At 35.6% G+C, this 15,079-nt stretch overlaps 1 protein-coding gene across 1 annotated transcript; it reads right to left on the minus strand.

The window, feature by feature from the left end:
- Positions 1 to 4: 4 nt before the first annotated feature.
- unk (unk zinc finger) lies at positions 5 to 14,838 on the minus strand. Its single transcript, XM_067368591.1, has 15 exons — positions 14,527 to 14,838; positions 11,342 to 11,551; positions 11,083 to 11,259; positions 10,363 to 10,493; positions 10,110 to 10,245; positions 8,866 to 8,983; positions 6,961 to 7,045; positions 6,583 to 6,806; positions 5,760 to 5,825; positions 5,501 to 5,669; positions 3,446 to 3,544; positions 3,151 to 3,336; positions 2,658 to 2,842; positions 2,080 to 2,340; positions 5 to 528 (listed from the first exon to the last, which is right to left on the minus strand). Exons 1-15 carry the CDS (start codon positions 14,676 to 14,678, stop codon positions 391 to 393), a joined length of 2,337 nt encoding a protein of 778 aa, XP_067224692.1. The 5' UTR covers positions 14,679 to 14,838; the 3' UTR covers positions 5 to 390.
- Positions 14,839 to 15,079: the final 241 nt, after the last annotated feature.

Here is a 15,079-nt window from a genome sequence, read left to right on the forward strand (position 1 = left end):
TATGTGATGTTTTGTCCCCACAATAAACATGAAAATATCAAACTGATCATGTATGTCATAGTTTTTCCTAGTAATTTTCTTTCTTTTGGAGGAATAAAATGGTCCCACTGAGGTTTAGGACTGCTTGCATGCTAGTGTAAAGGATATGCCAGGGCATGTCTTATTGATATGGTCAATATGCATCAAACAAAATCATATTTCTCAATTAAGTCTCAGCTTTTAGCCAAGATAAGGCTGAGGTGGTTTCATTTCTTTTAGATTTGGGCTTTGTAGGATACATTTAACCCTAGATTTAAATGGAGAACATGTGAGGGGTCAGGGTTTATGGCTAGTGTCTGGATTATAGTTTTAGGATTATGTCTGAGTTTGTGACTGCGGGATATTCATGCTCTACTGGTGTTCGGTGCACAGCGGGCATTCTGTCGAGGCTGCACATTGTTCGCAGTGCAGGCCATGTTGGCATGGCAACGTCACTGATCCCATCTCATTGCAAGATAGACAATATAATCTCTGCTTCCTGAACACAGCCTGAAAGAAAGAACGAGGCAGAGAGAGAAGACAGATTAAAACACGATCCAACATGCCTTATTGTTAATCTAATTGAGCTCTGCTTGTACATCAAATTACTGGTGAACCTTAAAGGGTTAGTTCACCCAAAAATGCAAATTCAGTCATTAATTTCTCACCATCAACCACCTTCGTTCGTCTTCGGACCAAAAATTAAGATATTTTTGATGAAATCCAAGAGGTATCTGACTCCTACTTAGACAGCAATATAATCACCACTTTCAGGGTCCAGAAAGGTACTAAAGACATCTTTAAAATAGTCCACGTGACTGCAGTGGTTCAACCTTAATGTTATGAAGCGACTAGAATACTTTTTGTGCACAAAAACGAAACAAAAATAACGACTTTATTCTTTTGTGTCATTCTCATATGCCGTTTACGTTCAGCGCTTCCATGTTCTATGTCAGAACACAGACTTATTATTGGCCGGCTCCTGTGTCAACATCACATGCAAGCATTGTGCTGCTCACATGAACAGTGTCTGCCAATACTGAGCCGGCGTTCTCACGTAGAACCTGGTAGCGCTGAACATAAACAGCGTATGAGAATGACACAGAAGAGAAGATATTAAGGTTGAACCACTGCAGTCACATGGACTATTTTAATGGACCTTGAAAGTGGTAAATTACTGTCTATGGAGAAGTCATATACCTTGCGGATTTCATCAAAAATATCTTAATTTGTGTTCCAAAGACAAACGAAGGTCTTACGGGTGTGGAAAGACATGAGGGCAATTAATGAAAGAATTTTCATTTTTGGGTTCATTTTTTCAAGAAATGCCCAGGTCATATATTACCAGAATCAAAAGAGGAAAAAAAAATCCTATTTTTTATGGCAATGAAACATTTCCACCTTTTATTACCATAAAAATATTTGATTTACATATAAAATGTAAAGCTCAATTGCAAGCCAATTTGATGGTAATATTTGTTGTTCAGAAAAAAAAGAAATGATATTTGCAAATTAAAATCACCCTAAAATTAAAACAGACTACAAAAACTAGCTTAATGCATTTTAAATAATATATTATATTTATTATGTATTTATTTAATTAATTTGTACTAGTATTTTAAATAATATAATATAATATATGTTAAACACTTAACACTTGGTTAAATAAGGTTTCATTTGTTAACATTAGTTAACAGGAACTAACAATGAAAAATACTTCTACAGCATTTATTAATGTAAGTTAATGTTAATATTAACATTTTTAAGGTCAAAAGTTGTATGTTAGCAAAAAGTTGTATGCTACACACTGTGAACTAACATGAATATTAAGATTTTTTGAACTAATATTAACAATGGTTAATAAATGCTGTTAATAAAGACCTTATTGTCAAGTGTTACCATTATCTAAAATAATAATACTTTTATATTAAATAAGTAATTAGTATAAAAGCTTCAATTTCTTAATGCAAAACAATTATTTTTTTCTTCATTTGATTTTTGGATAAAAATCTTTATTGGATAAAGATTCATCAGTTGTCAGGTAGCGGGTGTGTGAATTACCTGTTCTACAGTGCGTAAGCAGGAGCAGATCTGTGCCTGCAGGCTGCAGATGGAGCTGAGTGGAAGTCTGTGGAGTAACTGTAGCTGGTGAAGCTGTAGATGTGGGTTTTCTGCATGCCTTAGGCTCTCTAGCGCCTCCTCCAGGAGAGCTGCTTGCTGCTGCGCCTCCACTTCAGCCTGCCGCGCTCGCTCCGCCTCCATACCCAGCTGCCCCGCCAAGTGACGAGCTTCCTCTGCATCTGATTTTAAGACGGCCAATGACTGTGGCAGTTAACAGAAAAGACTTCAGAAATCTTGTCATCACAATCATGAGTGCTTTTACATATTACAGCCTAGCACTTAATTTGTATTCACAAAATTGGCCTATCCTGATGAACAACAGCCTGAAAATGTAGGTAATTTTTACATGCGAACAGGATAGCAAATCATCACTTCCATGTGGTCTTAAAGGTACAGTAATCATTCTGATTATTTCTCAGAATCAGAAAAAAGGTGGAAAATGAGGTCATGGGGGAAAAAAAATAAATAAAACGCCATAAAAGTGTGAAACACACACACACACACAGATGGAGTCTGACCTGAGCCATCTGTCTCCAGCTGTGGTCCCAGTGTTTCAGCACCCTGTGTGCCTCCTCCACTTCCTGTTTGAGACGTGACGCTTCGGCGTACATGCTCCCTGTGGAGAGCAGGGCAGGGGGGGTACCTGGCGAGCTTTGGCCTGTCGGAAAATGTTCCCAAATACTGCTGTTCATGCCATTTAAACCTACAAAAACAAAACAAAATCACGTTTGACTGGATTCACTGCATTGTCTATCTAGTTCATTACCATGAAAAAAATAACCTGCTTTGTTTTAAAAAGACAACTGATAATTTAATGCTACATTTGACTGCTATATACTCTCACTGCCTTTGTAAACAAGAACGTTGACCTAGATATGTCACAGGAGGTCTAAACTCGTTCTGATCCCAAGCAAGAGCCTTGCAAAAAAGCTGATGATTTAGTGTTGAAAATACACAGTTCAACACATCATTAACCCAGTCAGCTTAAAAATCAATAAAAATAACACAAACCTAAAGAACCATGAGAGGTCCCCAAAAAGCTACTCTCTGACTGGCTGGGTTGTGGCAACTGCGCTGAGAGGAATGGAGAATGGTGAGCTCTGATTGGTGGAGAAGGTGAGGGTGATCTGAAAGAGGAGGGGCTACTTAGGGAGCCAGGGATGTTGACAGGTGCTGAACTCTGTAACTGACTGCCTCCTGTGGAAAAAGATAACAAAAACAGAATTGAAGATGGACGTCAAAGCTGAATTTTTGAAGTAGCAATGCTATCATCTTTATTTGATAAGACTATAACGTCTTCACCAACCCAACATGAGGCCCATGCTGGGTAGAGCTGAACTCTCCAGACTTTTCTCAAGAGCTGATACTCCAAAGTCATTCAGGTCCAGATCATCCAGGGCAGATTCTAGTGAGGAGGAGAAATATATGCAGTTTTAAACATACAGAACATTCTAAGTCATAAGTCATTCTACTCAATAATAAAGCTCAAGGTATACTTTTGTACATAACCTACAACCAGGGATTGACATGAACTTTTCGGTTTTCCAAAGTTACTAGCCACTCAGCATTTTCACTGGCCCCAATTTTGACATGGATACCATGGAGAAAAACTGCCATAGATATTTTTAATATTATCTCATAATTTGGCAAATATAATATACCTGCTGTTACTTTAAGACCTGACGCACGGATCCATTATACTGTTACGCATACGTTTTCTTTCTCAACTGTTTACGTTCACTTAAAACATAACTGACTGTGTTTAAATGAATACTTGCCAAGAGCAGCATTTTGACATTATTTTGTGTGTATATATATATATATATATCAGTGGCGTGCAGTGGTGCTCTGAAACGAGGAGGCACATTTTTTTTATGAATCATTGTAAATTCATGTGCATTACTCTTGAAGTTGACAAATCTTACTTGTTAAATGAACATTACTTTACAGTACATCAAAAAAAAGAAAAAAAAGAATAGAAACCAAATACAACTCTATTTTGTAATTTTACATTAACAATGTAATGTTCTATTTTTCAAAACCAAGTCAATCTCATCAAGCTTCAAGTGTTTTAAGAATTTCTACATTCATTCCAAAATAATAACTAAAGGCAATAATAATTTAAACAATTTATTTTATTTGTTTATTGCGGTTTTTCTTTTTAATTGTCAACGTAGAATATTTTGGATCGTCAGTCATGCTCCATTAACACCGTCTGTCACAGACACGAATTGCATTTTTAATTTCACCAAGCTGATTGCACTAAAAAACCCCGCAGTAATCATGCTTTCAGTCCATTTCAAGTTTGATTTTGACGTAACAAAGTAGTGATATATCTAACTGGGTGATCGGTTTACTTACTTTTCGATTAGTCTTCCGATTGACGCCATCATTTGTTCAGTCAAACCTCACATCAACGAGAGGCGGGATTTATCGCACAAACCAATCATATCCAATCATAACCAATTACATCTAATCATAGCGCGATGGAGACATTGCCTCCTCTCACGTGACTTTCCCCCATTTATTCTCAATTACCCCCCACAAAACCCACCGCACGCCGGGGTTCTGATGATTTTCTATAGATTCCTATGAGAGGAAAGGGAGGCATGACTCCTCTGTGTAACTTTACCTGCGGGTGTCGCTGTTGGGCTGTGTTCCTTCAGAAATACACGTGACTTGCGCTCTTTTTAATGTCATAATTTGTAATATTTGTGTTGTTTTATATGTAATATGGATTATTTTCTCATCCTATTTTTTTGAGGAGGCACTGCCTCCCTTGCCTACTTGGAGGAAACGCCCCTGATATATATACTATATATATATATATATATATATATATATATATATATATATATATATATATATATATATATATATATATATATATATATATATATATATATATATATATATATATATATATATATATATATATATATATATATATATATATATATATATATATATATATATATATATATATATATATATATATACTATATATATATATATATATATATATATAAGCAGTGAAAAAGAACTCAATTTAGTGCTGAGAGGTGGCTTATCTGCAGGAATGAGTAAAACTATGCAAATATGCTCGATCCCAAGCTGAAATTCAAGCCCTGTAACACCAACTATTTTCATTCTATCTTCATGATAAATTTTCATTTATCATATTAAAAAGGATATTCATCCTGAAGCACAACCAAAACAATGTTCTTCTGCAAAATGCATGTTTTTTTTGTTGTTTTTTTTTAATATGGCTAGAGGGCCCACAGTTACATAGTGTACCTTTAATATTTAATAACAATTAATTTAATTTTAGGGTATACTATCTCCCTGACCAATCACTCACCCACTACAGACTCCACTGTGTCACTTGTAGGGTAGAAAGGAAGAGCGTTGGCGTTCATGCCTGATGAGGGGCCGGGGGGTGCAGGGCTGGGTGGAGTGGCTGCCAGGCTGGAAGGTACGCTGGAGGACATACTGAGAGGACTGCCGACAGGCAGAAACACCAACAAATCCTGAAAACAGATTACATGGAATAATACCAAAAGTTCTTGGCCTATTTGTAATTTTCATTAATGTCTGTTTTGAATCAATGTGTCCAATACCTGTTTGCTGTGCATGGAGGACATGTCTCTGCTGCGATGTTCCATTGAAAAACTTCTATATTTGGCCTATATGAAAGATATGGAAATTATGTTATAATAAAACAAATAAAAACTTGTTTTTCCTTTTATGGAGATTTCTGCAGGATATTTCCATTTGTTTGTGAAGTATCAATCCTTAGAATTCACTCAAATGTCAACAAAAGGACAAACAGACATACTTTAGGTTTTACTTTAAAAAGAGCTACACTACCGTTCAATGGTTTGGGGTCGGTATTTTTTTTCTTTCTTTCCTTTCCTTTCTTTCTTTTTTTTTTTTTAAAGAAATTAATACTTTTATTAAACAATGCATTAAATTGATCAAAAGTGACAGTAAAGACAGTGTTTCCACATTGTTTTCAACATTGATGATAATAAGAAATGTTTCTTGAGCAGCAGATCAGCATATTAGAATGATTTCTGAAGGATCATGTGACACTGAAGACTGGAGTAATGATGTTGAAAATTCAGCTTTTCCATCACAGGAATAAATTATATTTTAAAATTATTGCCAGGTGTCTTTTTGTATTTTTGACCAAATGAAGTCTTGGTGAGAATTAGATACTTTTTTCAAAAACAATCTTACAACCCCAATTTTTTGAACATTTTAGCCAGTTAAATATTGCAGAGCACAGCAAAAAACTTTAACTTTGGAAATTGTAGTATGACTGGGACTTTTCCTGGCCTGGAAATCATAATTATAAAATTCTTAAGTTTTCCATGTCAGTTTGTCCCAAGAATATCAATGTCTTCAAATAAAAGAATTAAGAAGGTGTTATTGCTTCACCTGGTCTTCCCTCTCAAACCCAGGGGCTTTCCCATAACCCCCCTCTCCTCCTAGACAGGCATCAAGACTGGAGGACTCCTCAAACAGAACCCTTCCCAGCAGCCCTTCTTCTGTGGTTGCACTCAGGCCACTCTGGCTGAAGTCTTCTAAGGTAGAGGGGCAGGAAGTTGCAAGAGGAGGTGAACTGCATTGTGCAGACAGCTGCTCATCACTGATGCTTACTTCTGAGAAGCAAACGGAAACGACAATCACAAAACAAAATCAATAATTCACACCATCATCAAACATTCACATTTACAATAAATATAAAACATCCATTACAATGTATAGTGTAAATCGTGTTTTATCACATGGTAATTTTCTAAAATGTAACCTTACTTTCTAAATGGGCAAAAGCACAGAACGGCCCTCTGGGACAGTGTCCACTTTGCTGAATGTCGTTGCATTTGGTGGATTTGTAGATCTGTGGAGGAAAACGTTAATTATTAGGAAAATAAGAAAATGCTAGTGGTGCTTGCTTATTAAAAAGCACCAAAAAAATATCAGGGTGTTACTAGGGTGGTTTCCTCTCTACTATAGTGTATAACCATGATTCTCAACAAGGGGGCCTCAGCAAACATCCAAAGAGGCCTCAAGTTAACTTAAAATGATTTAAAATGAATTAGATAAAAGCATTAAAATAAGCGAAAACAACTAAAAATCAAGATATTTCAGATTTAACTTACCCCCTTAACAACTGTTTAAAACGCCATAATCTTTTTGTATATGTCAAGCTCTAAAATATTTAATGAGTAGAAATTGTGATTACAAATATTTGAAAAAAATACAGGAAATCACAAGTGACTGGAAGAATCATGCAAAATTTGTTAGCTAAAAAGAGTGGGAACCCCAGTCTTCTAAAACTTCTGAAATCCTAAAATGACTATTTTTATGTTTATTATGGAGCTCTGCACATGACATGTGGACAAAAATATATACTGTGGCCACAAATTAAAAATTTGTTCTCTTATTTTATTAAGTTGTGGCCATGATTTACTAATTTGTTAATTGTGGCCACAAATTAAAAATGTGTTCCCTCGTTTTGACTGAACTAAAAAAAACAAAAAAAAGGAATGAATTATTACAATGTGGCCACAATTTAGTAAAACGAGGGAACGAATGAGTAAAATGTGCTCATGTATTAAGTTGTGGGAACAAATTATTACATTTTTCCAGCAAGTGATGTGCGGAGCTCCATAAATTGTATTTATTTATTTATTTATTTATTTTTTAGGTACTTCTTATCATTTACAGAAACTAAGAGTTAGAGCATTACAATCAATCATTAAAGGATCACGATCTTGATTCAAACACACATCAATGATTTTCCTGTGTCTATTAAACCTTACGATCCGTACGATCACAGCGAACATTCAAATCTGCATTCGTGATGCTGCTGACCCAGAGAGAGCAAGTTTTCATCATGTATAGATATGAACCAGCTTCACAAACAGTCTTTGCTATAATTTATAATATCACAGAAGTACTGGAATAAAGTTTATAGTTTGGATGTCTGCGGTAGCGATCAAAATCACCTTTTTTACACTTGTATCATTACATCGTTACACCAGTAGGTGGTGACAAGTGACTTAAATTTTTTATTCGTCACTGAATCCTTCATCAATTCATTCAGAAGATTCATTCAAAAATGATGATTCATCCAGTAATGAAACAAGTGAAGTCTTTATGTGAGTCACTGTTTTCAAATGACTCACACTGAATCATTCACTCAAACCAATTTAAAAAAAAAAAAAAAACTACATTTAGTTTTTTTTTATATACTGTATTGTTTAGTTGTGTATTCAGAATCATGGGAGAATTGTGATCTCTATTTTAAACAAACAAACAACAACAACAAAAAAATCGTGATTCTCAATTTATCCAGAATCGTGCAGCTCTAGGAGTCTGTAACTTTCTGACCCCTGTATGTGGTCCTGTAAAGGCTTTTTTCTGCCTATTTTATTGCTTGCCAAGGTCTAAAATCATATCATTTAGAAAAAGAAGAGCACAAATATGAGCTGCAGTAAAACAACTAATCAACAAAACAAACAAAAAATGAGCCCCTTAAGCTAAAGGGCCAAACAAAATAGCAACCTTAATGAGCATCACCAGCACAGCATAATCAAATAGGCACAGTTTTATTAGATCAGGTTCATAAGCGCTCAAGAACATAAATGTCCTTGTTCTTGCTGTAAATGGTGATGTTAAACAGAGTCCAGCTCCATTAGATTGAGTGTGAAATACCTCCGGATGGAACTGCTGTTCTGTCCGCGTGTGGCAGTACGGGCAGCTTTCTCCGCTTTCACATTTACTGGGGTCCCCCCACTCATCACTGTGCTTCACTGAGGGACACGGCAGGGCTCTTCAAGAACAAACACGCACATAATACCATTAACTACTATTAGCATGGAAGATGTCTGCCACCATCCTACAGAGCAGGAAAGCAGTTAATTAAAATGGAATTGCACATATAGCGATCTGATTTGTCATTACTTTTTAAAGGAATGGTTCAGGGTTTTCAAACTGCAAGTGTACGGAAGAGGATTAGGGCCAAGCAATAATAATAAAATAAAACCATCTCGAGATTAAAGTTGTTAAATTACGAGAAAAAAAATTGTTAAATTTCCAGAAAAAAGTCGGGATAAAATGTTGAGAATAAACTCTTTAAAAAATTTCGAGAAAAATGTTGAGATAAAATGTTGAGAATAAACTCATTAAATTACAAAAAAAAAGTCATTAAATTACGAGAACAAATTCGTTAAATTATGAGAAAAATTTTGTTAAATTTCGAGAAAATTCGAGATAAAATGTTGAGAATAAATTCATTAAATTACGAGAAAAAAGTCTAAATAAAATGTTGAGAATAAAGTCATTAAATTATGAGAATAAAGTCATTAAATTAAGAGAAAAAAGCCGTAATTTAACGAATTTGTTCTCGTAATTTAACGACTTTTTTCTCGAAATTTAATGAGTTTATTCTCAACATTTTATCTCGACTTTTCTTGGAATTTAATTACGTTTTTCTCATAATTTAATGAATTTGTTCTCGTTATTTTAACAAGTTTCTTCTCAAAATGTAACAAGTTTTTTTTTTTTTTTTGAAATTTAACAACTTTAATCTCGAGATGGTTTTATTTTTTTATTATTGCTTGGCCCTAATCCTCTTCCCTACAAGTAAATGTGTGAGAAGCTAATAATTAATAAAATCATAAATATAGAAATATCAGTGAATAACGGCTTAAATTTAGTTTTTCTTCTTTACAAAAAGCTATCACTTTAGAGCACTCGGAATATACCATAAAACATTTTTTTGTCCTTTTTCGTCACCATGAACCGTTGTTGTATGGAAATTATCTGTAAAAATGATCAGTTTGTATCCCCTGAAAACAGCATATTTGTTTGCGATAACATGACCGTGAGTAAATACTGCCAATTTTTTTTTTTATCCCTTTAGGTTTTCTATACAGTGAAGTTTTTGTTGTTCAGACCTGTATTTGTGCTTATGAGGGCTCCGTCTGCGGTCTTTGCTGTTGTGATAATAGGGACATGCATAGCCCTGACGGCACAGCCGAGGAGGTTTTTTGCAAAGCTCAGTCTTGTAATGGGAGAGCACAAAACTGTTGTCTGCATGAAGAGAAATGAACAAAGAACAACATGAAGAATGGCATTATTGTAGTGTGACATTTTAGTTCATTTCAAGTCGAGTGTATTTATGTATGCATGTATAGCGGCTGATTTCACCTTGCCAGCGTGGATCTTCACTCAGGATTTTTTCTATGAGTGCAGTGCTGGCCACAACTCCAGACTGCCCTTCTCCAGATGTTCCCTCAACCAATCCAGTAGCAGCTTGTGCTTCTAACACCTGAACCTCTCTGAACAAGAAATTAAACCAAGGAAAAGATCCAAAATTAATACTTTTATTCAACAAGGATGCATTAAATTAATCAAAAGTGACAGTAAAGATATTAATAATGTTAAAAGATTTTTGAACTCTCTATTCAAAGAAAAAAAAAAAATCAGTTTCCACAAAAATATTAAGCAGCACAACTGTTTTCAACATAAAAAGAAATGTTTCTTGAGCCCTAAATCAGCATATTAAAATGATTTCTAAAGGATCATGTGACACTGAAGTAATGACCGTGAAAATTCAGATTTGCCATCAAAGAAATAAATATCATTTCAAAATTACTTTAGCTTGTAATAATATTCGTTTTTACTGTACTTTTGATCAAATAAATGCATTCTTGGTGAGCATAAGAGACGTCTTTCAAAAATATGAAAAAAATCTTATCGATCCCAAAAATACATGGCGAGTATTATTATAATAAATAATAGATGCAATACAATTAAAAAGAACTCTTTTTTTTGTGTTTCACAGACAGGTTTTGTAATGATATGGTGAATAAATGTTGACAATTTTCATATTCAGATGAACTACTGCTTCAAATGTCAACTCCCCACCTGATGTCATAGACTGGGCTACGGAGGTCATGGGAGCCGTGAGCAAAGGCACAGTGAGGGCCGTTCTTACTGCAGTGGCCCTTCCCATCAGTCTCGTGGATACAGGAACCAGTCTTATAGTACCGCAGGTGATACCGCCTCTCTGTGTCTCCGGCTGTTCGGTGCAAAAACGGACACCTGGCAATAAATAAACAAAAACAGATATCAACATTAATTCAGACATTGTAGCTTAAAAAAAGGAGTATCTGCTGGTTCTTACTCATCTCCATCGGGACAAGTCCCTGTGCCCTCGTCGTATTTAACGCAGTACACATCAGGGCTGTAATTAAAAGTTCCATCACGTCTGCGAATCGGCCTCCGCCGTCTCTGGTTCAAGAAGTGCCAGTGGAAGCAGGTGAAGGGCCTGTGCTGAGTGCACTTGTGCTGCACGAATAGAGGACACTGCTCCGTCCTAAACTCCTTCAGATACCTTAAACAGAGAAAGAGGGGAAGTATAATATAAAAAATGAAGGTGAAGAGTGAGGGCGGATTAAAGGGGTGTAGATACAATCTGAACTAACAAAACACTGCATGGCAATGTACCTGGACTTACAATGTAAACAGCATAGGAGACTAACAGGGAAGAGAAGAAATTCTTGAAAAAAGTCATTTTTATTTTGTTTTTGCACATAAAAAGTATTCGTCGCTTCATAACATTAAGATTGAACCACTGTAGTCAATTTTAACGATGTCTTTGAGTCATTCTACGAAACAAGTGCCATTTCCACTTTGCAATTTTCATTAAGAACAAACTTTTTTTTAAACAAACCTACAACTTGAAATATATGTTAATCCTCCAAAAAACATTTTCCCACCTCAGGCAAAAAAATCTTTATTAATATTACCCTTTTTATTCAGGCAATGAAGCCATTCTCGTACCACCCCGTCACAGACAATATGTATGCCATTGCCATTAGAGTAGTAAAACAAGAAATGGATTTTTAAAATCTAATGTCTTCCTAATAGTAAAATGTCCCTTTTTTGGAAACCATTGAATTTGACATTTCAATGGCCTCATTGTTTGTACTGAAAAAATGAATTCACTTAAAAAACACAAATAAAGTTACATTTATCTGTTTAGTCCACACAGCAAGAACATCATTCAACATTAAAGGTGCCCTAGATTCAAAATTTGAATTTACCTCGGCATAGTTGAATAACAAGAGTTCAGTACCTGGAAATGACATACAGTGAGTCTCAAACTCCATTGTTTCCTCCTTCTTATATAAATCTCATTTGTTTAAAAGACCTCCGAGGAACAGGCGAATCTCAACATAACACCGACTGTTACGTAACAGTCGGGGTATACGCCCCAATATTTGCATATGCCAGCCCATGTTCAAGGCATTACACAAGGGCAGAATGTCTGGATGTGCACAGCTGAATCATCAGACTAGGTAAGTAAGCAAGAACAATAGTGAAAAATGGCAGATGGAGCAATAATAACTGAGATGATCCATGATTACATGATATTTTTATTTATATTTGTAAATTGTCTTTCTAAAAGTTTTGTTAGCATGTTGCTAATGTACTGTTAAATGTGATTAAAGTTACCATTGTTTATTACTGTATTCACGGAGACAAGACTGTTGTTATTTTCATTTTTTAAACACTTGCATTCTGTATAATTCATAAACACAACTTCATTCTTTATAAATCTCTCCAACAGTGTGTAATGTTAGCTTTAGCCACAGAGCATAGCCTCAAACTCATTCAGAATCAAATGTAAACATCCAAATAAATACTGTACTTACGCAATTAGACATGTTGCATGATGAACACTTTGTAAAGATCCATTTTGAGGGTTATATTAGCTTTGAGAACTTTGTTTATGGTGTTTAAGGCAAGCGCGAGCTCTTGGGGTGTGGAGCACGAGATTTAAAGGGGCCGGGTACCCTGAATCGGCGCATTTATGATAGGCAGTTAAAAAAAAAAAAAATCAATAAAAAAAATCTATGGGGTATTTTGAGCTGAAACTTCACAGACACATTCAGGGGACACTTAAGACTTATATTACATCTTTTGAAAACATGTTCTTCGGCACCTTTAATTTATGTAATATTTCATTTTCTTTCCATAAACTTTTAACAAAATTACCCTTTGACGGGGTGGTAACTAATGTGTCGGGGTGGTATGGACAAAGTGTTTCTCTATATGATCTGCTGGTTGTAACATTATTCATTAAACAGATAGTGAGTGAAAGAGATAGTGAGTAATGAGTGAGTGAGTGAACCAAACAGTGTTGCCAAGTCTGTGGTTTTTCCTGTTGAATTGGGCTACTTTTACACTGTTGCCACATGTCTGCGAGTTGAAGCGACCCAAAATAACATGATATTTAGCCCTTGCAATGCTAATTTGCAATGCCTAAAAGGGAACCCTACCAAAAAACAAATATTTTACCCAACAGAATGTGATTTTTAGAGTTTGAAAAAAATATATAACTTTTAGTGTTTGAAAAAAATATATAACTTATTTGGTGATATTTTAGATGCAAATATCATGTTGATCAACACAGACATGTGAAATTGGCTATGTACTAATGAAAAATGATTAAAAATAGTATGATAATCTTCAAAAAAAAGCATTTTATCATATATCATGTTAACAAGAAAACTTGAATTAATAACTTTAAGCTTTGGAAACACACTTTGGGACATTTTTTGGGCCTTATGCATCTGATCAAACGTTGTGGACCCAAATGGCACCCGTTTCGTAGAATGACTCTTTCACTACTTTTCTGGACCTGGACCTCTTGGGGATCAGAAACCACTCAAATTTCATCAAAAATAACTTAATTTGTGTTCTGAAGATGAACTAAGGTCTTACATGTGTGGAACAACATGAGGGTGAGTAATTAATGACAAAAAAATCATTTTTGGGTGAACTAACCCTTTAATAAATTCTTTAAATGTTAATAAAATATTTAAAAGAATATAACCAACTAAATTTTTCACTTTGCTCAGTTTTCTTTAACCACTTTGCAGTAATAAATGACTTTAAAAAATGTATGACAAAATCAGGCAAATTCATTTGTCATAAATTGTGGGAACTCAAGTTGTGTGGAGCTTCATCCGTTATATGAAGCGGAGATCAAAAGATTGGATGTAACGTTAACCACAATTTCACTATCCAAAACATATCAGACATATAAGCACTGTATAGCCTGCCTTCTTTATTGTGTTTAATAACAAATCACCAGACCTCTTTCCAGGATGCTCAAGTGTATCCGTCAAAACATCATGCATGCATACGGTCACACTACTAACGTTAGGCCATAAACCACAACTCCTCATCCCGCTCATAAGAGCCCACAAATACCCATCAGAGGCGTGTAAAATTAGCGATGCATGAAATATGTGATTTGCATGTGTAATCAGGTGGGTGTAAAGGTGTTTCGTTACGTACGTGTAGTGCTGGGGTTTCTCGGGCTGTGCGTGCAGCACGTTAGCAGGGGACGTCGTGCCACCTGCCGAGGGTGAGGAGCAGGAGGAGGACGATGAAGGTCCCAGGTTGGCAGCGGCACCCGAAGAACCGGGCTGAGATGGTGCTTTCGACATGATTTATCGAATTATGGCCATCAAACAGTTTAATATTGGGAGAGCTGCGAAGTCCGCATTCTTTTTCGATGTGCGCATGCGCCAAATCTAGCGAGGAGGAAATTCCGGGCCATTGTGATGACGTTTTAGTAGCGCGAGAATCGATTCTTTCGAACAGTTTGATTCGAGCGCCACTAGGAATGTTCAATTCGATGCGGACGCGAATGCTTCAGACCTGTTGTGTGAACCGGCTCAACTGATTCATAAAAAAGAATCAAGTCAAAAGAAAGATTCATTCTTCGTGATGGGAGAGTGAAGTCAGAGACAAACAAACAGAGGTAACTCCCCAAACTAAGAGCGCGATGCTTTAAATTCAAAGTCGCAGATAAAGACCACCAAACGTGATTTTGATTTCTTAATAA

The sequence above is a fragment of the Chanodichthys erythropterus genome, chromosome 19 (genome assembly GCF_024489055.1).
Source record: "Chanodichthys erythropterus isolate Z2021 chromosome 19, ASM2448905v1, whole genome shotgun sequence".
Lineage (NCBI taxonomy): Eukaryota > Metazoa > Chordata > Actinopteri > Cypriniformes > Xenocyprididae > Chanodichthys > Chanodichthys erythropterus.

Coding starts and splice junctions, on each gene's coding strand:
- unk (XM_067368591.1), bottom strand. CDS start 14,678: ATGTCGAAAGCACCATCTCAGCCCGGTTCTTCGGGTGCCGCTGCCAAC. Junction 2,341..2,657: donor GCTGGAGACAGATGGCTCAG/GTCAGACTCCAT, acceptor TAACTGCCACAG/TCATTGGCCGTCTTAAAATC. Junction 529..2,079: donor GCTTACGCACTGTAGAACAG/GTAATTCACACA, acceptor TCTTTCTTTCAG/GCTGTGTTCAGGAAGCAGAG.